Source organism: Mus musculus, chromosome 9 (genome assembly GCF_000001635.26).
Source record: "Mus musculus strain C57BL/6J chromosome 9, GRCm38.p6 C57BL/6J".
Lineage (NCBI taxonomy): Eukaryota > Metazoa > Chordata > Mammalia > Rodentia > Muridae > Mus > Mus musculus.
The window spans coordinates 35434747-35457794 of record NC_000075.6 but is presented as its reverse complement, the minus strand read 5'-3'; the positions used below and the strand labels follow the sequence as shown (position 1 = coordinate 35457794).

Below are 23048 nucleotides of genomic sequence, written 5' to 3'. Positions count from 1 at the left end.
GAAAACAAACCTAGTTCTCAGACAGTCACAGGATGATTTTCTTTCAAAAACATGACTTCATTTCTAATTACTAAAAAGGCCTGCCTATGAAGTAAAATTTCTTGTGATTACATGACCTAAAAGCACACCTTGTTCAATTTGAAGTCTCCCAGTAGACTGCATGAATCCAATGCCATTGTCTGCTACGCACTGATATAGCCCAGAATCTTCCATGACAACCCGGGTGATCTTCAGCACGTTTCCTTCAGTGAGATGCCGTGAGGAGGGGTGGATAGGCTGTGCGTTATGAAACCAGGTGCGGTTGGGGGCTGGGTTCCCATGAACATCACAGGTAAAATGTACGGTGGCCCCCAGGGACACCTTCTGATCGTGCAGCCCTTTAGAAATTGACGCATGCTCTGAAAATGAAGCAGGCATGTGTAACTATCACATAAGACACGGAGAAGCAAGCTCTGACAATAAAGCAGGCACATGTAACACACATACGGAGAATCTGCCTCTAGCACTGAGTAGTGAAATCTCCGTGTTTTTTATTTACATCCTTCTGTCTGCTGTGGTCAAGAAACACTGAGAGATCTACTTTTAACTTTCACCAGCAGAATAAATAAATATGTGGCTACTATATTAGAGTCTGCTTTTTTACATGGGTCAACTCATTATATACTCCAACACCAATGAATACACACATGCATACACACACACACACACACACAATACACACATGCACACACACACACACACACACACAATACACACATGCACACACACACACACACACACACACACGTGCACATACCACACATGCACCACTCTCCCATCTTTGCATGTAGTGAGGATGAGGGCCCAAGAACACATTATGCCAAATGTTCTATGTCACCCAGAGATACAGTCCACTCAGCATCCCTTTACAGAAATGAACCCAGTTCTGGCTACTGATGTGGCTAGTTCTTAATATTCTATGTCTCATTTTCCGCTCACAAATATCCTTCAAACACCAGTTAGACTAGGAAAATGATGCTATTTAAAATGAAACTCCATTTTGAATAAGAAAGACCTTACCCAGTACATTGACCATGTAAGTGACGTGTTTCACATCTCCGGACTTGTTGCCCACCACACAGGAATAGTTCCCCGAATCCGCTGGGTCGATGCTAGCTGTGGCCAGATGAGAGTACAGCCTTCTCCAGTTGCTTCCTGCCACGGCATCCTGACCGTCCTTCAGCCAATACACTTGTGAGGCCGGAACCCCACTCACCACACACTCCAAGGTAACGGGGCTGTGAGGAAGGACAGCTAATGCCTGAGAAAGAGCAGGGTGAAGAATGTGAAAGCCATTCGAGGAAGGACCTGGGAAAGGAAGGGAAACAAAATAACATTAGAAATGACTCGTGTCCACCCTTTCCCTTATCTGGGCTGTGAACACCACGGGGAACTGCTGCTTCCAATTCTCCCTTGTGTGACGAGGCCCTATGCATAGCAAAATCATTTTTCTCTGATAGCCTAAATAAGAATATTTTGGATTTTTTTTTATTTTGGCATTTTGGAAACATAGGGGTTTTAAGTCTAAAGCCACTACGCTCTTCCTCAGCTCCACAGTGACAATCACAAATCAGCCACGGCTTTTGTCACACTGGATAGAAAGCACAGCATCTCTTGGTTTCACAGTTAACCACCACTTTGTTTAGTACTGCTGTAAGATTGTTATGGTTTTTTTTTTAATGTTAAAAAATGGGAGCCAGAAAGATAGCTCAACAGTTTGCTGCTTTTTCAGAGGACCCAGGCTCAGTCCCCAACACCCACATGCTGGCTCACAACATCCATAATTCACAAGCCTGGATCTCATACAGTCCTTGGGCACCAGGCACACACATGGTACATATACATGTATGTAAGCAAAACTCACACACTCATAAAATAAACAAATCTTTAAAAACTACAATAATAACAGGTATAGGACTATCCATAACACACCAATGGACAGAAATATATGACTCAGTGGTTAAGGGTGCTGGCTGCTTTTCCAGAGGGCTCGGATTCTACTCCTAGCATTCACATTAAAGCTTACAACCATCTGTATGTCTACTTCCAGGGAATATGAGTGCTTCTTCTGGCCTTTATGGGCCCCAGGTATGTACCTTGTGCATTAACATACATGCAGGCAAATAAATACCCATGCATCAAGAAAAATAATAAATTTAACGTTAAAATAAATAAATAAATAAAACCAGGACTGAAAACCGTGCTGAGCTTTCCTTTGCCAATGCTGCCTGAGGTAGGCCTGTGGGGACTCTTCCTTCCCAAGCCACCAGCATCCTGGCAAATACTTACGACTCACAAGGAGCTTCCGGCCAGTGGGCTCAACCTTCAGTTCACTGGTGACAGGGTTATAGGCAGCACATTTGTAGGATCCCTTATCCTTAGAGGACACATTCAGAACCTGAAGGTTTCCTGAGGGAAGGATTATGTAGTTCCCTGGGGAAGGTAGAAGGATGTAGTCAGGGCCTGGGGATGCAATTCGACTGGGAGAATCTTGTCTAGCACAAAGCCCCGAGTTCAGCACCAGCATCCACCACATGATATCAGACGCGGAGGCACACGTCTATAATCCCAGCACGTGAGAGGCAGAGGAAGGCCTGTCAGAGGGCCAAGGTCATCCTCACCTGCAGAGCTCCAGGCTCTTCCTTCCTACAGACCCCACAACTCAGCTGGAACTAACAGCCACTGTTGAGCTTTACACAGAAGACTAGCAGTAACTTCACAGCCAAAGCAGCTTTGTTACAAAGGAGAAAGAAAAGACAAGCCCAGCAATCCTCACATAGCAACACCCCAATTCAAAACCCGTTAGCAGACAGTCACAGAGCCAGAAAGTCCAAAACCAAGACACGATGAGCACAAATCCATGTGGACACATCACAACCTAGAGCCACACAGTGTTCAGCCACTGGCTACTCAACATGTTTCTCGATAAATACACGAGGAGTAGCTGTCCTCAGCCAGTCATGGCATGGCAATGCAGAGAGCAGACAAAGGCCCTGCATAAATGCACTTAACATTCCAGTATGGAGGATGAGGTGGCAGATAAAGGGGTGTCTAACAGCCTAACAAACAAAAACATGTACGGCACACACCAGGTGTGATACACTTTACCAAATGAAGGGAAGAAAGTGACAGATCATCCTATTTATACACGCCCCTGAGGGACATTTTCTCAAAGAAGTGGTATTTAAATAAGGCACTGGGAGATTATGGGGCGAGTCCTGGGAGTAACCTGTACTAATGTAACAGTCTAATGTAACCAGCTGTCTCAGCTTCCTCCTCTGAGAGCACACCCCAAACAGGACTCACCTGTGGAATGCTTCAGCCACTTTCCCCGGATCTTATAGCGCACCTCAGCTTTGGGGTTACTCTCTGGTACCCTGCAGCCAATGAAGCCTGTGTTTTTCTCTTCTGCAGTAATAACGTGCATTGTTGATGAATCGAAATCACCCAGGGCTGAAATGAACAAGTAAACAAATGAATACAAGACAATTCAAAGGAAGCGTAAAAATTGGAAACGTGAAATGGCCGTTTGTGCCAGCCGATCCCAGTCCTGAGGACGGCAGGATCTTTCTGGTTTTCTGGTTTTGGTTTGTTTGTTTGTTTGTGGGCAGGTTTCATTATACAGTATCATGTGGCTGAAGCTAGCCTCGAACTTGTGATCCTCCTAACTCAGCCTCCCGCTGCTAGGATTACAGGTGTGTACCCCCACAGCCAGAAATAACATTTCTTGTTTTTCCATATGAGAAAGCCGCTGGAGCAGAAGGCGTGCTTGAGGACTGACAACTACGTCAGGACACAGAGGTTTTCAAAGCCACTGCCTTCTGGGAGCTGTAAGGAAAACAAACTGCTCCAAAGCCACCAGAGAGAACTGCAAAGCATACTGACTCCCATTCTGTCCGGACAAATCCTTTCCTATCCACAGGGATGTTCAGGCTTCGGGGAATGAACCCAGGCTGCTGTAAAGCACAGTAGCCCACGGCACCTGGATGCACCGGTCTGGTCTGGTGCTGCCTCCTCTCAGTTTAAACAGTTCACTGTGGAGTGAGCAGGTTCTTCATTATCCTCACCACCCGAGGAAGCCAGCTGCCTGCCTCCAGGAAATCAACCCTCCAGTGTGTGTCTTGGAGCTGTGCATGGGTCACAGCTCTACAAAAACATTTACTCTTCTCAGTTATGACAAACTCACTACTCCAGGGCAGTCCAGATTGGTTCTGTAAATAGGGGTGCCCTCACAAAGCCGTTTTCCATTACTGGCAGCCATCGCCACTTGAGAGGCAGATGGCTCAAACGTACTAAGAAAAACCACGCATTCCAGATTTTCCATAAGTTCAATTCTTCACATTCCTTTCTTTACAGTCAGTTTTTTTTTTTTTTCTCCCTGCTCCCTTGGCCTGGTTTAAATTACATAAATTACAATACCCTGGCAATCGAGGGAAATAAAACAATTAGATGTGAAAGAAGGATGGAGGGCTGCATGACATAAATGAGCGTCAAAGCCAACTGATTGGTCTGTATTGATATTAAGGGCGTTAAAAGATGCTCCAAGAGACTGCCCAGACTCCACACTAGAAAACTGTCCTGTGCTAACTTATAGAAATCATCTCCACTATGACTAGAGATTAGGCCACTAGGCTTGGCTACAGAGGTTCCAGTATCTTTCCCCAGCTATCCGCAGTCAAAGAAAGCTTAGGGTAAGAACTCGGACGCATACAAGTCTCACATCAGTGCCCCAAGTTTTTCCCATTATGAAAAATGCAGCACAGAATAGAAAGCTCCTGGATTTCAAGAAAAACAACAGATAACAAGATCAAACTACACTCACCTGCAGCGGACACTGTTGCGGGGCCGCTCACAACGGCACCAACGCTGTTGTTGGCAACGCACTGGTAGCAACCAGAAAGGGAAGGGTTAAGAGACAGAATGGTCAAAGTCCCCCGATGAATCTTTATCTGTTCTGTGTTTCTGTCCAACCGTTTTCCATTATGCAACCATGAGATTCGGGCAGTAACAGGTTTAGCAGAACAATGTAGGACCACGGGTCTACCAAGCTTCTGGACAGCAGAGAGTGGCTCAGAAATAAAATAAGGTGCCAAGTCTACAACGGAACGTTCCCGGGTGTAAACCGGAGATACAAGGAGGAAGGTTCAGAAAACAGAGAAAAAAATACATTAAATACTTTTCATCTGCATCTATGACCAAGACAGTCTTTCATCTCTATATGTGGTAGCTCTTAATCCTGATAATTCATAGGTCCATCTTCCCCATCCCCCACCCCCAGTTTTTGAGGCAGAGTTTCTCTATATAAGAGTCCTGACTGTCCTGGTTTTGATTGGTGGACCAGGCTGGCCTTGAACTCACAGAGATTCGACTACCTCTGCCTCCCCAGTGCTGGGATTAAAGATGTGCCATTATGCCAGGCCCGTACAGTTTTTTGTAAACAGGTAATAAATGCTGCTCAATGAATTATACACACACACACACACACACACACACACACACACACACATCCTCACATAAGTATAAAGCAAAAAGATTAAGAAGAAAGGCATCAGCCCTGGCCTCATCATTCTCCTCTTACCTGAGCTCACAGAAGAACACAGAATCACAAGAACATACAGCAATGTCCATAAGGGTCCGAGGTCTGGATGCATATCGCCCAATTACAGAAGTAGGCTGGGAAGACTTGCAGAGAAAGCCCAGGCCTCCGCTTACTGAAAAACATTCAAAACAGAAAGAAAACTTAAATGCTAAGAATCCCAGCATCTTTAAACTGATCACCTCATCTTAGGTTCCTTATGACCCCTGTCTTCTCAATCCACATAGAGACTAGACACTAGAAGGGTTAGAAGCTTTATTCCTTCTTCTGGGGACTAGGATATTCCACTACTGGTGAACTACTCAGAGCTAGTGGAGATCACACTGAAGTGGGTCAAGAAAGAAGCACCAAGAGACACTGGGCCCTTGAGAGATGGATAGGGCAAGGTGGGCGATGAAGATATTTGATTGTATTTGAGACACCATCTAGAAGCAGAAGCAAAGGAATTAACACAGGCCAGAAGATGAAGTCTGAGGTGCAGAGCCATGCCAAGGGTAACTCTTGGGTTTGGTATAAAACAGTATAAAGAATGTCTATTTACTAGAGTAGAAAATCCAGAAAGTGTGATACAAGGTGAAGGGGAGAGTAAGCAGTTCTGTGTGCCTGAAGAACACGTAAGATTATCAACTGGGCATATAGCTGCTACCATAAAGTCCAAAGTTGCTTAAATGAGTCATAGGGAGAAGTCAGAGCTGGAAATGTAGATTTCAGATGTAAGAAAATCGGACATAACCTCAGGCTTTCTATGGAGAATATGCTTGGAGAACAAGCACCTTTAGAGACTGAACAGAGAAGGAGCAACAGCGATGTAAAGAAAGAAGCAATGAACAAGACAAACCCAGGAGAATGCCCTCTAGTAGTCAGCAGAGTAAGCTCAGCTGCTATCCAAAGGGTACGATGCAGATGGCCCGTAATGTTGACAAGAGTGGTTCAGCAGAGAGAGGCTAACTTAATGGGAATGAAGGACATGTAGATAGCAGGAGACAAAGGGAGAGAAGGAAGGACAGACACTTCCCAAATTCTGCCATGCAGCAGGAAAACTGGGAGAAACTGGCAGCCGACAGATGAATGGCTCTGACAGATATCACCCGAGGGAAAGGCGCTTTCTCTGATTGATTTTGTTGTGGTTGTTTTTAAGCTAGAGACAGTAGAGTACATTTAGAAAACTTTCAAGAAGTCCATAAATCTCAGGGCTGGCAAGGACATGGAGACAAACCACCACATAGATGATGGCTGAAATAGGACCAGTGAGTTCTTTTTGGAGACAATTTAGAAATATGTATCAAAATCATTCATTCACAAAGCAAATGTTTTTCAATAGTAGATATCATCCTAAGAGTTAGATGTGGGGCGATTTTTATTACAAACATAGAAATAAAATAACAGACATAAGTTTAAGCCTTACATTCTAGTGGGGGAAATGGACAATGAGAAGATACCAATAAAATGAGTCGGTTTAACAATGTATCTTCTAGAGATGGCCAACTCCTTCTAAAGCCTGGACATTTTTCTGCTTTGCTCTCACCCGTCTAATCTGATGACATGATGTATCCTCCTTAAAACCAAGCATACTTAATGTTATAAAGTTCCACTTTCCAGAAAAAAAGCATTCTATCGTGTCCCTTAGAACAAAAGTACTACTCCAATATAATGAAACTTCCATGTGTGCAATCATATTTCATAAAATCTGACACTGCACTAAGTATGTTCTAACTATCCTGTTTGTTCCTTCACTCATTATTTACTCCTATGCCTAATTTTTAAAAACAATCAGCAAAAGTGTACTAAACCCTTCCTCTGTGCTAGGCGTTATGCTGGGCACGGTCATCAGGAACCTCTGCAGATCCTGCCCTGTGTTCCTGGTTGGCCAGGGCTGGAGACGGACTGTGGAATACAACCTAACAGAATGACTGGCTATAGTAACAGCAGCTCAGCAGTGAGCAGTTGTCTGCACTAAGAAGGGCCATATTCACCGTGTGAAAACTGGGCAGTGAAAGAAAGCATAGCAGTGAGCCTCTGAGTCAGTGGCTTGGGATCTGCTCACCTGTGCCTTGGGCTTGAAAGCCTACAAAGGCAAGCTGATCTCCATCTCGGACATCCTCTCCATTTCTTTTCCCGGGGACCCCTTTAAGAAGTGGGAGCCGATGAACTGGCAGAAGGGGTCAGTTGTGTGAAAACTTTTCTGGTTTATTTGAACTATCCTAGTTAAGGCTAAGGACAGACAGCAGTGGTGAAGGCTAAGTAAACACTCACTGACTTGCTAACAGGAGACACTCCGAGAAAATGCGGACATGCAGGACTGTTTCTTCCTTTGGCCAAGTCTTTCTTCAACTATTTATTTATTAAAAGACAGCGACACGGACTTTACAGTGAACTTTAACCCTGGCACAGGACCTAATTTATAGCTGCTCTTAAAAGTTTCACAGCTCATTATTTCTACCTAAATACGATCACATGGAAGCTTCCTTGATAAAGCCTACTGGGCTGCTCTGTTGCACTTTTAGACAAGGTTTCACTGTATAGTGGTGGCTACCCTCTATGTAACTCAGGCGAGCCTCAAACTTGCAATGATCCTCCTACCTCTAGTTCCTTGATGCTCAGACTACAGGCTTGATCCATCATGCCTGGCCACAAGGTTACTTTTAACATGATCTCAGGTGATTTGGGGTTTTTTTTTGTTTTGGTTTTGGTTTTTCGAGACAGGGTTTTTCTGTGTAGCCCTGGCTGTCCTGGAACTCACTCTGAAGACCAGGCTGGCCTCGAACTCAGAAATCCGCCTGGCTCTGCCTCCCAAGTGCTGGGATTACAGGCTAGCACCACCACGCCCGGCTTCAGGTGATTTTGAAAGTTAGAGAGAACCTATATCCACAAGAGGCTCTTACTAAACATCTGTGGGCTTGACTTCTGTGTGTGCAGAGCTCAGGTTAGAGGACCATAGGGATAATGTCATCTATAGGTCAGGTGACTTGAAGAGAAAAACAACAGAATCTCACATCAGCCTCGCCACTAAACGTCACACAGGTGAGACCAGTTCAAATCAGAGGAGACCCATGAGCAGCATGGGACAGAAGTCACCCAATGCTATGTCACTTTCCAAAGTTTCATCTTTGTCAAATACTAGCATTACTACTATTATTACTGTCTCTGCCCCTCTCCTTCTCCCCTTCCTCCCTCCATCCAACACATACACGCACACACACAATTCCCCCTTTATTCCTCCTGCCATGTTGCACACAGTGGCCTTACCATAATGTCATCTCTCCCCTACAGACACTTATGTTACCTTCGATAGAAAGCATCCCTCATTCTCTCAACAACATTGTCTGTCATCCCAGCCTCCTCTCACCCTCTCTGCTGACATTAGTGACCAGCAGGATGGAAGTCTAGAGAAACAGACACTGGGACTGGCTTGAGTTTCTGAAGCCTCCAAGGCCACCTCTAGTGACACACCTCCTCCAAGGCCACACCCACTCCAAGACTAGAGAGGATTTCCTAATCCTTTTGAACAATGCCATTGTCTATAAGTCTATGGGGGGCATTTTCACTCAAACCACCATACACTCTGTTGAGTGGATACACTTAATATAGATAAATTACCCTTTTTGAATACTTTAATATCCATATAAAGTTACTTTAATAAAAACTAACTTTTAACTTACACATACTTAGAGTTACTTTAAATAAGCCATATTGTGCACATACATCTCATGCATATGAGTGAATATTGTCCATAAATCTTTAGTTACTCTTTTAACTACGTGTCCTGAGGTTATATTCTTGGAAGCAGAATTCCCACATCACGGATATGGACATTTTAGTTTGTTTTTACTGCGTTCTGTCTTCATGTATGTCTGCAGGGCAGAAGAGAGCACCAGATCCCATTACAGATGGTTATAAGCCACCATGTGGGTGATGGGAATTGAACTGAGGACCTTTGGAAGAATAGACAGTGTTCTTAACCTCTGAGCATCATTTCAGACCCAAAGGATTTTTTTTTTTTTAAATACATATCATCAAGGTGTTTTTCTCAAAAGAAACCAGTTTCCAGCATCATTCCTAACAACTACTGTCTGCACAGTTAAGTAATTGTCTCCTCGGTTTATGGTGTAGATTGATGTACTGTATAAGTCAACTGTGGATATAAACTATAACTGACCAACTCACTGAAGTACATGAAAACATTCATCACACTGTTGACCTTTGTTCTTCCATGACAAAAAGATCATGGGGAAAAAAATCTGCTTTCAACCCTAAATCCATCAAAAGGGAAGGCAAAGAATCACTGCGTTCTGTGTAGTTACTATGTAGTTTTAATTTATAACATGTGTTTCTCCAAAAATAAAATTATATGCAAAATCTGCTGGTACTCAAAATTTCAATCTGCTGTCCAAGAATATAAATCTCCCTCCCATCCTGCTTTTATTTTCTCCATCCATCACATATAAAATAGAAGTATATGCAGCTATTTTCCTAACTTAAAGAGGCAGTAAAATAAACTAGGTTCAATTAATTAGGCAGTGCATGCACTCACATGCACACACACACACACACACACACACACACACATGCACTCACATGCACACACACACACACACACACCAAAGAGAAAGGAGAGCAGCTACAAGAAGCAGCCCACTTGTCTAGAAATGGAGTCCACTCTTTCCTCCACACTGCAGACAGATTCGATACCACGGAGCACAGTTCCTCTCCTTGGATCACGAGGGTCAAGGGAGAACTGCTGTATCCTCAGTGGCTGAGATTTGAGCCTTTCCCTCCCCATGCACACAGGTGACTGTGTATAACAGCCACAGTTTCTGTGCCATGCTGGGTTCAGCTGGGTTCTTCTGGCAGCAGGGGGCTAAAGGTACGCCTCAGCTCAGCTCAGAAAGGAAATACTTCCCTAAAGTTTGCTTAACTCATTGTTCAGGTTGTGAACTTACTGCTTTTCTAACCCCTCTTCGACATGCTGCCAGAACAGCCCTTTGGGGAAAGCCCTTCCTGAGGTTTTAGATTTGATTACTTTGTTTTTGAAGCATCACGTCTGCTTTCCCAAGGCTGATTGGCTCTTTCTGAATTACCCTGCTCCCTAGCACACCCCAAGTCCCCCAAGGCTGATCAAGGCTCTTTCTGAATGACCCCCCTCTCCTTCTCTTGCCCTAATTGTGAACAAAAACTTGGCTTTGGGATCAGTATGGTTCTTCAAAATCGGAAATTCTTTAAGTTAGTTTGCATTTTAAAGGAAATCTTATTCTTCATGAAATGTGATCTTAAATAAAGAGAGAACTGATTCCTATTTCCAATCAATTTCAAAACGTGCCATTTAGCAACTGTTGAAACAAAAAATCTTTTTCTGCACTAACTAAAATGTAGAGTATGCTGAGGGGAAGACCTCGGTTAAGTGCAGGAAGATTAATCCTGCACAGTTACAGAGAATTCAAACACAAGACATTTAAAAAACAAACAAACAACCACATTGAACTACCTACATATTACCTGTCAATGTTTCCTTCATTCGAAATGTTTAAATAATTTAGTGAAGAAGCTTTCGTTTCCTATACAGAGCTGTCACAGAATCCATCTCTTGTAGCAGAAGTCCCTGCAATTGATTAGTCAACACACAGGACATCTCTGGGTAGTCTTGGCTGTCCTGGAACTTGCTCTTGAAGACCAGGCTGGCTTGACACTCAGAGATCTGCCTGCCTCTGCCTCCTGAGCACAGGGATTAAAAACTTGTGCCACTACAACCAATTCAGATAACAATTTTTATTGTCACAGTGGCTGTTGAACAGCTTTTTCCCTTTGTGGATGGTTCCTTTCTATGCAGTGTATCTTTTAAGAGGCTAAAGCAAAACCCTTCAAAAGTCATGTGTTGGCGTTACACCTTTAAAGAAACTACCAGTTTCTGATTCATTTCGTCATAAGCACCATACTAAAAAACTGAATTGCATTGTCCTCAAAAACAGGGGGCTTTGTGGGCGGTGCCAAGTAGGAAGGCAGTGAGAGTGTTCTAATCTGTCTAGAGCCGTGGCCCCATTTCTAAGGGTCATGAAACAGCCATACTTCATCTGCTGTCTTTTCTCTCTGCTGGAACTTTAAGTGAACTAGGAACACAAGACAGCTAAAAATCATTACAACAAACAAGCAAAAAACCTTCGAGGAACTTCTCCATAGTCCTTCTTGTCTATCACCTCTACAAATCGGTTCTCAGTGACCAGTAGACTTCTTTTTTTCTTACCTATGAAAGCTTGCTTTTATCGAGTTGGAGCCTAATGTAATGTTTCCACTGCAATCAGTGAAGACCACCTCCAATAAGTGACTGAGTTTGTAAGAAATGAAAGTTTTCAGGGTGTAACACAGTTAAGTGTGAAAAGATATCAACACATAAAGACACTGAAGGGAGAGACAGATGAACAACAGAGTCACCTGTACAGGTGACACAGGAAGGACAGATCTCTTTCACCTAGATCTGGGGTTAGGGCTTCTCAGAGGAGGCAGGACAAATGCTGCAGGTTCAAGGTCAACTTAGATGAAATCAAAGTAACAAATTAGGGAATCAGTTGGGAGAATGGTGAAGAGGAAAGAAAAGGAAGGAACAGATTATAAACAGAAAGGATGGACAGCGTGCACACAGAATCTATATAGAGAGAGTTTATGGGCTGGAGCATGGGGTTATTATATTCCGAGAGATGTACAAAGGCACACAGAAACCGTGTGTGTGTGTGTGTGTGTGTGTGTGTGTGTGTGTGTGTGTGTGTGTGCGTATGCGTACACATATATATCACATCACATTAAGGTATCTGGCTTTCATCCTGACAGGACTACTTTCCACAGGAGAGGACACGCTCAGACCTTGCACCTGTGAAGTGCCATCTACACTACAGTGTGGAAAACGGTCGAAGACGAGTTAGGAAGCAGGTAGGAAAGAGAAAAGGGCTCGCATGAGAGAAACTGCCCCTAACATCTGGACATATTTAAATGATATGAACGGTAAAATGGACAGGACGAAGTTCACAAGCGATGCAGTGTGGGAAAGAAGGTGCAGCTCAGACATCACCGGGATCCATTTGTCCATCCACTTCCTGTTTCCTGGCTGCTCTGACCAGAAAGAGGGAACCAGAGTGACAGGCTACATCTCTGACTACAAAGTGACTCTGTGGACGGTCTGCATTTTCTCCTACAGGAAATCCATGAGAAGCAGCAGGGCCTTCGTGCTTCCTGTCCAGAAGGTGCTGCAGGGGATGGGGGCGCCCGTGGGGATGCGGAGACAGGTGTAAGTGGGGATCTAAGAGAGCTGATTGGACTTGTGGCGCAAAGTACAAACGTGGGGGTCAACAGCAAACACAACTGCCGGCCTAATAGAGGAGGGCAGGCTGAGTCCTGAAAAGCCTCATCTGAAGCAGCAGGAACTCCTCACTCAAGACTAAGGATCCCAACAAAGCTGCTGCTGGAGGGACTTAAAAAGGGGGAGGCAGAACCGGTTGCCCAGGGATGTGACTGAAGAGGCTTGATGGAAAACCAGTCCTGAAATGTCACCAAGTCCCACCCTCCCCACGCCTCTCACGTACCTCTAAAAGGTGCTGTGAGCGAGGTAATCAAACATGTTCCACGTCCCTAGACAGTCACTCTAACTACCAAAGGCTTTGCTGGATCGGTCTCCTCACTGTGTGTACATGAGGACCCCCAAAAGGAGACAGCTGGCATTCATTGTTCAGTAATCTCACTACAGGGACTGGAGGAGGGCGAGGCAAGGAGAAGCAAAGAAAGCGCCATCATCTTAGTCACAACAAACACACTATCTAATAGTGTGTCATTCTGGTTGGTGTGGGCTTGGGGGAGGAAATACACTTACAAACTAAAGCATCCCTGATTCTGTGACCTGCTGCATAGCCTGGAGGTGGGAGAAGGAATCTGCCAATCTCATAGGAAGGTTCCAAGCTACCTACTCTGGAATCCTGCCTGCTCTCTAGGTGAGCGAAGCGCTCTCAGTGTGAAATTTGGACAGTGCCATTTGTACACACTTCTTAATGACCCTGACATCATTCAGATCAACCTTAGGCTGGCACCCACAGATTCTGTAGCCTTTCCCCAATGCCCACCCCCCACCCCGGGTCTCAGTTGAGCCAAACAAACATACAAACAACCCTGCTGCCTGCAGAAGTGTCTCCTTCCACTGAGGACCAGCAAGAGTAGAAGGGAAAAAATGGAAGTGACGTAGGAGCCGTGGCACCAAAAAGGCCAAGTGAGCAAAGAAATAATCAACTCCGCATGAGCCACTCCAGCACCGACACAATAGAAAGGGCCTAAGACTAACCCCACGAGAGGTCACAAGGATCAAGGGTCACAGTGAAAAAAGAGGCAACAGCTAGGAGCAGCCAGCTGCAACAGGCGTCAATGTGGTCCTAATTAGACACCAAAAGAAACTCTAAGGGCAGGCTTAGGCTCTGTTCACAAAAGTTGTGTGTTTTTTAAAAGGACACATCAAGAGTTCCTTTCCCTCTTTCTAACAGATGACGCCTTCCTGCTCCTGAGCACAGGAAACCAAGAATTGTGGAATCCAGATAATTCTGGCATTCATCGTGAAGGTACCGGAGGGTTACAAAGCTTGCATACAAATGGTGAAATGATGAAAAGCAACTTGGGAAAGATCAATGAAAAGACAAAATACAGCGAATTTCAAGGAACTACTGTGCAAAACTGCAGAGTCGACCCTTGCCTTAAATGCAACGCTCAGTGGATTTTCCAGTTTACTGCTGGCACTGGCTTTGTGGGGAAAAAGTAACAGAATTATGGTAACCGCAAAACAAATGGTCAAAGAAAAGTATTTTAAGTTTGCTACAAACTAGCTAAACTAGAAGAGACTAGACTGGTGGTGTAATGCTGCCATCAGACACTTGGCTAGCCTCCTTTGATGGGGGATGAGAAGGAAGAACATGGAAAGAGTCGAAAAAGAATGCTAAGGTAATATTATTAATACTGTTATTTAAAAGTCCAGAGCTTCGCTTAGACCACGTGATGCACCGAGACAAGAATTTCCTTGGCAGTTACAAAGCACGACCCTCACTGGATTAGGTTTAGGTTATATTTTTAATAATATGGGGAGGGGAGCTTAAAGAGAAACTAATTTCCATAAAGTATATTCTAAAGTATACAGACAAAGCAATGATGAAACAATAAATGACGGGGGGTGGGAGGGGGATCAGAATTCTTAGACGACTTGGGTCAGTGCCTGTGATGGACAGATCTATCGTGGTGACTTTTCTACCTCTCTACCTATTGAGTTATATGATTTCTAGAATCTAGAACATACTGATCTTAGTAGTTTCAGGGTTTCTCCTTCCTCTTTAAACCTGGCTATACAAAAGAACTGAAGACCCCTAGATTTCTTTGTTCCATTTAGTGACGAGAATTAGGTCAGACACAGCTTCATCAAACCTGCCACTCTACCACGGACGAGCAGCTGTGCACTGATAATAGGGCTCTCCAGGCTTATTCAAAAGTTGACACACAAGTCAATCACAGATTACCACCTAGTCAGTACATAAGGGGCCCAACGTGACTGATAAGCCAAAGCATACGTAAAAGCACAGTGGTCCATACCAAGAAAAGCTGCACTTCAGAAAACCTTAAAAGACTCTGCCATCACAGGCAGTTAAAAACAAAATAATGATCAAGCTACAATGAATGCCCTGATGAACAAGAAAATAGGAAAACAGGTCAATTAAGTTTACAGTGTCTTTGTAAATACAGCACTTTATATATAGCATGAAGTGCTTATCCAACCAGAAAAGCCTAAAAGTTCATCAATGACACAAGGCCAGCCTGTCTATAAGAAACGAGGCGGAATTTGCTGGAACAACTCTGTTAGACTCAACCTAAACCAACCAGAGGCTACCTCATTGTAACATTACATTGGGCACCAATAAACAAGGTAGCTAAAAGAAACACACCTGGATACAGAGACAAGACATGTGTATGTACACACAGACACAGATACAAGAGCCAGCATGGAAAACAAACATTCCAATGATGCTACGTGGCACAAAACATTTTTTTTAATTCTCTATTAATTATCGGCATCAATGTATAGATGAGGTACAAAAATCATCCTCATTATTAGACCTGTGTTTAACCCCATAAAGTCTCAACCTCAGTATTATAACCCAATATTTTCATTAATGGATATTTCAAAAACAATCAAGAGAATAAAGAGGGTTTATTGTTTTGTTTGGTTTTTGTTTTGTTTTGTTTTTTTGGTTTTTTGAGACAGGGTTTCCTGTGTAACCCTGCCTGTCCTGGAACTCACTCAGTAGACCAGGTCTTGAACTCACAAATTTGCTGCCTCTGCCTCCCAAGTGCTGGGATTAAAGGTGTGCGCCACCACGCCCGGCTGAGTTTTAACATACTATAATCGATACATGATAAGCTCCAAGTTCCTTGAAACAGTAACAGCAATATGAGAGTAAATAAAAATTTTAAATTAGCATCTACTACTGATATTTCATAGTAGTACTGGATCAGGCTGTCTTACTTTTGTAGGGTATACTTTCACATAGAAAGTCCTGTGGGTCCTGACACTTGTGATGGTTGACTTTCATGTATAACATGAAGGGGTTTTGTTTTATAGTGATTTTTTTTTCACTTACAAGGTTTTTTTTTCTCTTTTCCTTTCTTTTCTTTTTCTCTGGGGGTGGGGATAGCAAGAAAGCTGTACATTGGATTGATAATTTAATTTTTCCACTACCTCTGACTAAAAACCACCAAGAGGGCCAGTGTGGGAGAGATGGTCCTGCCCATAAAGTCATGCACAAGCATGGCGGCTAAGTCTGATCAATCCCTGGAACCCACATAAAAGTCCAAAGAGAGAAGAGACTCCACAGAGTCCTCTGACCTCCACATGCAGCCCATGACATGTGTGGCCCAGCATGGATACATCATGTGTACATACACACACACACACACACACACACACACACACAATCCATTTAAATGTTACAACAAAAGGCTGTTTCTGTTGTTATAACAAAATACCTGGGACTGGATAATCTATAAAGAGGAGGGATCTCTTTGGCTTTCACAGGGCTGAAGGCTAGAAAGGTCAAGAGATCAGTGTGGTATCTGGTGAGGTCTTTGTGCTGTAGCACTCCATGACAAAAGGCAAGAAAAGCAAGGGAGCAACAGGCACCAGGGGCATCATATACCCAATACCAAATAGGACAACTCGGATCTCGGGTGGCATTAGTCCACTCATGGGGCGGAGCTTTCACACCATCTAAGCACCCATTAGAGAGCCCACAGCTCACTGCTACTCTGGGCATATACTGAAACCATGTCAAGTGTCTATAGCCAAAAGGCCTCAGAAATAAAGTATGGCTAAGGAATTGGACAACATATTGATAGGTATAGATAGATAATAGACACCCCATTTCCTAAAATGCTATATGTCTGGCATTAACACTTTTATATAACCAGGGAAATTTCAGAGGTTTTTACTATAAAAAAAAAAAAAATCAAAGAGACAGAATTTCATTTGTAAATGTTTTAAAACAAAATTATTGGTTGATAGACTAAGCTGGTGTGTTACCCTTTCCATAATTATGTGCACGTAGGGATTGGCAAGATGGCTCAGAAGGGAAAGGGTACCTGCCACCAATGCTGACAACCTGAATTTGATCCTAGATCCCAGATTCTACATAATTGAATCTGAACAGTCTGTGTTCTCTCGCTCTCTTGCTCTCTCGCTCTCGCTCTCGCTCTCACTCTCTAATTAAATAAATGTAGTAAAAACGTTTTTTGAACAAAAGCATGTCCAGGCAGGGAACCGTACCATGCCTCAGTGAGTAAAGACAGTTGCTACACAGCCAGGCTACTGAGTTCAAGTCCTGGAACCTAGGTAAAGGTGGAAGGAGGTAGCCACCCACACGCTTGTCGTCAGACCTCCACAGCCACACCACCGCATGCACACCCATATGCATACATCACTACTTAAATTTATTTAAAAACAAAACAAAACAAAGCATTCTGAAAAAAGAATGTTCAGAGGGAACATTCTCTAACTTAGTACCATGGGAGTTCTCTCTGCAAGGAAAAAAAATCCTCCATAATTTCTCCAGCCTCAGAATTCTGTAACAGACATTTTGTAACTGCTCTATCTAAAGGAAAGAGACCAGGGAAGTGTGCCCTGCAGCTCTCTCCTGTCACAATGTATCTTTCCTCATCCTTAGCAAATGCCAAAACTGCACTGACTAAGGGAGAAAGAGGAGAGCAAGCCAAAGGCAACCTTAGCCCTAACACTGAAGTGCAATGCTTCCATGAACAAGGCAGAGTTTATGTGTACTCATGAAACAAACAATAGCTATTTATTAAGTGTGAGACATGAAGTTCATGGTTTTATTGTAAGAGCTTAAATGAAGGGAACCCCCTTTACTTTATACTCAAAAACAAAATGCTTGTAGAAATTTGCCTGGTAAACCCTTGTTCTGTAAGTGGTACCCACCATGTCACGGATAAACCGTCAGTGAGGCATCCATGGAATTCTACAAACACTGTCAGAAATGTGTATATAGTGAAAGCAAAGTTCTTCTCGAGACTTGGGAGTTATCTTTAAAAAGAAAATTACTGAACAAAAGAATATTACCCATTTGAAAACTACTCAAGTGGGAGAAAGCAAGCTGGATTTAACTCACGCATGCCACTGCCTATACAGAAACACATTAATATATGCAACTAATACACGCTAATAAAAGAAATAGAAACAAATGATACTCATTTTCAAAACTGAAGGTGGGGGAGAAAAACACTCAGGTACCAAGCACTCCAAGAATCTACATTTGAGGCATCGCATCACGCCACATAACCGCCTCCTTTCTCTCTGCTGGCTTCATTGCCAACATAAGCAGCTCAGAGGAGAAGCCCAGATGGCAGGTGTGGGTGTTCCAGAACATCAGATATTGTTTTGTTTATCTGAATTACAATCTTGGCTCAAACGACCTGGGGGTGCAAATAAAACATACTGCTAATTAAAATAACCAGCAGCAGTACTAATAAAACATCTAAAAAGCAACGATTTTATAGAGAGAGGGCCTTTTAGGAGCTTGCCTCCTTACCTCGGGATACAGAACAACCAGCATGCCATTAAAACTAGCTGAGGTATCCCAGGTTCTGCTGGAGGAGGATAAAAAGCAACAGAAGTCTGGGGCCAGGCAGAACCAAACATGACACAAAGGCATCATACTGACTTACCAGGCATCTGCAGACAAACACCTAGCCCACAGGAACAGCAAAGAAGCCACATCCTAACAACAGCAAATGTGTGGATGATTTGCTGAACTTACACTACAGCCAACACCTGCCAGGTTAAGAAGGGGATACCCAGATGCTGAGATTGTGGCTCAGTCTCAGGACAGATGCCTAACGCAAACATGGCCGTGGGTTGGCCGTGGGTTCAATTCACAGCCCCAGAGAAGATGATGGTGAGGGGAGAGGGGAGAGGTGTTCAAACCTCCCGTGTATGAATGCCATAATCTACAAGCAAGAATATTAATTTTTTAAACTAATAACTGTTGTTTGCTAAAGACTTGGGTGTTCACTGCGTTAAATCACTACATCACAGCTCGATGCTATCTTTCTGAAACAGGCTGCCTGCTTTCTCCTACACACACATGCCTTCACCCCCACATTGGCACCACTGCTTCCCTCAGAAGAACAGGTCTCTGCCACTCACAGGGAACCAGCCATACCACAAGCTCATCATGCACTTTCATGCTTACCTATCCCAGCATCCTTCAGGGAAGCTGGAGGTTTAAAGGCAGGACACTTCCACACCCAACCCTATATTCAACGTAAGTAAGCCCCCCAACTATCCAGTTAATCTCCCTACACACTGATCTGAAACTTCTTGAAGGGAATCTACAGCCCTCACTTTATCTGACTGCCACACTGCAAGAGGAGGAAAAGACCTAGGCTAGATTATTTGGGGATGAGAGTATGTCAAAAATCCTTATCCCTTCCACTCACCTGTACATGAACCAGCTGTAAAAATAAAGAGCTTTTAAAAACCATTTTCTAGTGGGTCCACTGAACCCCTGTGAGCTCCATGCTAGAGGAATTTCTATCTGTTTCGCTCACCACTGTAAGTCCAACTCAGGGAAGAAACTGTCCATAAGTAAGTCTCCATACACTTGATAAATGAATAAACGTACAATGCAAGACATAGTTACTTGACAAACTACCCATTTCCTGTGTGTTTAAAAAAGTTCTGCTAAGCCAACAAGAAACGGTAAAAAACGGTTGAACATTATCAGAGAGCTGCTAGCTGCTTTAGAGAAATCATTATTAATACTCTGTACCTCACCATTGAATTGTGTCTTCTAATAAGAATCTATATTTTCTGCATTACTTATTTATGCCAGTGTTTATGTCAATCTTTAAAAACCCATAGCCAACATTTTCATTCCACATAGTTTAAGACAGGTGCCAAGAGGACTGACTAGCAAAGTATATAATATGGCACTGAGGAATACCCAGGGGCCCGAGACTCAACAATGCAGCACCTGAATCACCAGTCTACAGAATAGACACCAGAAGGCTTTGAAACAGCAGTGGATACATGGAAACCTCAACACTAGGTTCGCTCATAAGGCCTTGTAGCCAAATACACTCAGTACGTGTGTGATTATCTTCATGTAGATATTTATGACTGGGATAATATGGGATATGACAGGTACTGGGTGGAACGCAGGATTTTATCACACACAACGGCCAGGTTTCTGATATGAACTATATAGCCATAGTCACGAAGCAGCCAGATCTCTGGAGTACATCAGTATACAAGAGAACAGTAACTCACACACAAAATTCCAGCCACAGTAAGTGTCACACTCCTATTGACACAGTGTGACTAGAATATGCCTATAATTATCAGGTCGATCTCTTTACCTACACCCGCTTTTCAGTCTTGAACGTGGCAAATATCTAAGGAAAAACTAAGCATAACTTACAAGTGACAATTTAGTTGTTTTCTGTCAATGCAGGCAGCATCGATTTGTTGATTTATTTACATAAAACTTCATCTTCATTTGTGGGTATGAAATTAGGATTTAAAATACTGTCGTTAGATCAGAGCTAAAAGGGAAAGACTCAACTGTTTTCTTCAGTAGTTCTTGGTCAGTTTTTATGGCACCTTCCCAGAGGTAACTATGGGTTATGGATGGAGGGAGTGGGGCTACCACACACATCTTCACAACTTCAGGCTGAGAGTGACATTAGGAGATGAAGCAAGAACTTTATTTTCAAAAATACAAGATGTGCATTCCCGAGATTATAAAAGCTAAAATAATCTTGTAAATGCTGCCTAACTCCAAAGCCTCAAGACCACATCCCTACAAAAACTCTATAAATGCAATATAGCCCAGCTTTATCCTCTCTTTTATAGGCCCCAAATGGGTATCTTAAAACCTGTGCATTGGTAGAATTGTGGTACAATGTTTTCTCCAGAGTCCAAATTCAATACCACTACAAAAATGACTATGCTTTCCTGCAAGTGTGCACTCCTGGTTCTCTGTGTGTGGTGGGGGCTGGGGAGTGGGAGTGTTGCCGGACTCAACGCGCTACACAGAAAAATGCAGGTAGAACTTTCAGCATATTCTGGCCAAACCATGTCAATAAGACTGAGACATGGAACCTATAGACCAGTATAGAGGCCAGCAGCTACCCTCCATGGACCAGATATGCGCTACTACAAAGGTCAAATAGGTTTCTTATAATTAGAAAACAAGGAGTTGAAAATGACTTAAAGTCAAACATTCCCAAATTGATTTAATTTTATTAGGGTTTTTTTTTTTTTTTTTACTTTTGTAAGTTAATCCCGTTATACTAAGGAATATATAATATCAAAGCAATCTCTGCTTTGCTAGGAAGCAGGAACTCAAATGCAGAGCTGGGGATACATGAAGAACACCAAGCAAGAGTACCATGCACAAGGCTCCAGGCTGATCTCCAGGACCAGAGAGAGTACAAAAACAAGTTACCTGCAGACTGAAAACTAAGACACTGTTGAACTATTTAACTGACATATTTAAGATATGGCATGCATATTAATGCATGTTACTATAGATAAAATTACATCAGACAGTTTATACTTGGCAAATACAAATCGGAATTAGTATTCATCCTTGTTCAGTTTTTTTGTTTCTTTTTAAATTAAAAAAAACGAAAATCTCACAGGCCAGCGTCATCAATCACAAGGAGGGTCTGGTTCTGATATTATATGAGCTCTGTCAGCCTTAATCAAATTGCCTGCCAGATTGTAGATAAGTAATGACTTGCTTAGGTTAAGCCAGGCCAGAGTTTTCCTTCTGCAGTATATACATCTCCGGAGTGAAAATAAACAACCTCACACCTCGCTCTGGGAGCTGCACTGGGCGGTGATTACAACTCAGCTTTCTCCACCGGAGGAGGAGGGGCAACTTCCAACCCTAAGGATATCTATTTTCCCCTTTCTTCTCAACCATTTGAAAGCATGTCAGTGAGCAGCTAAATGAGTATTTTGATGAGCTACACCAAAACAACACCAATTAGACACGGTGAAACGCTTCGACACTGACTTCTGTCTTAGCCAGCATTACAAAACAGAAATTGTTAACAACTGCCCAAGGTGACACTGAATCACTCAGAGCCCACAAAGCTTGAAACGGCACACGCACATAACCAAGAGATGAGAAGCAAAGTTTGGTCCCAATATCACCACTCACATTTTACAGAGAATACCAGAGAATAACCAGTAAGATCAGAGGCAGAACATAGCAATCTAGAGATTGTATTTGTGCTACAACCAAACAATAAAGAGAAAAAAAAAATAACTTTACTTCTCACATGTCTCCTTTGCATTTGCTTTTACTGTAACAGGGAGAGCCTTTGAAGCTTCACACTCCGCCCAGACAATATTGTAAATGAATGAACATCCAAGTGGTTCCCCTGCTCCAAAGAAAAGGTTAGAAAGCTGGGGTCCAGGCAGGGACATAAAATACAAGACATTGACTGAGGAGTTGATTTCAGCTTAGCAAAATCCATTTCAGTGTTTCCTGTGAGGTCCATCGACTCTAGGATGTAGAAATTGTGGCTTAGAATTATCAACGGCAAAAGAAAGACTCAGAATTTTAACAATTTTCATCTACCAAGGACATACACATTGACCTAAAATAAGTCTTTAAAAGAAAGCTAGAAATTTCAAATAATACTTTGCCGGCACTCAGTAGGGAGAGTTTGAATGGCTACCTGACTCTGAGCTGGGTTACAACTTTTACATCTGATATCAGTGCTCATAGATGGCCTTCATGATGTCCTTGCTCACAAAAACTCTATCTCACGCATTTCTGATAAGCAGAGAGGCAGAAAAGGCAGCCGTGAGATGCTGTGT

General features: G+C 43.1%; 1 protein-coding gene across 11 annotated transcripts in view; it reads right to left on the bottom strand.

Moving 5' to 3' along the window:
• The window catches only part of Cdon (cell adhesion molecule-related/down-regulated by oncogenes), an 86125-nt gene that overhangs the window by 49858 nt on the left and 13219 nt on the right, over positions 1-23048 (bottom strand). For 10 of the 11 annotated variants that reach the window (XR_379126.4, XM_006510511.4, XM_006510507.4 and 7 more), the window contains 6 exons: positions 5618-5750; positions 4862-5134; positions 3346-3492; positions 2329-2472; positions 1060-1347; positions 129-398 (listed from right to left, as the gene is read on the bottom strand). Coding sequence is in view for 10 of the 11 variants with exons in the window: in XM_006510511.4 (XP_006510574.1) it covers positions 129-398; positions 1060-1347; positions 2329-2472; positions 3346-3492; positions 4862-5134; positions 5618-5690 (1195 nt within the window). In the remaining variant the exon portion in view is untranslated. Of the gene's footprint in view, positions 1-128; positions 399-1059; positions 1348-2328; positions 2473-3345; positions 3493-4861; positions 5135-5617; positions 5751-23048 lie in introns of those variants that run through there. The other variant, NM_021339.2, reaches the window with a different exon arrangement.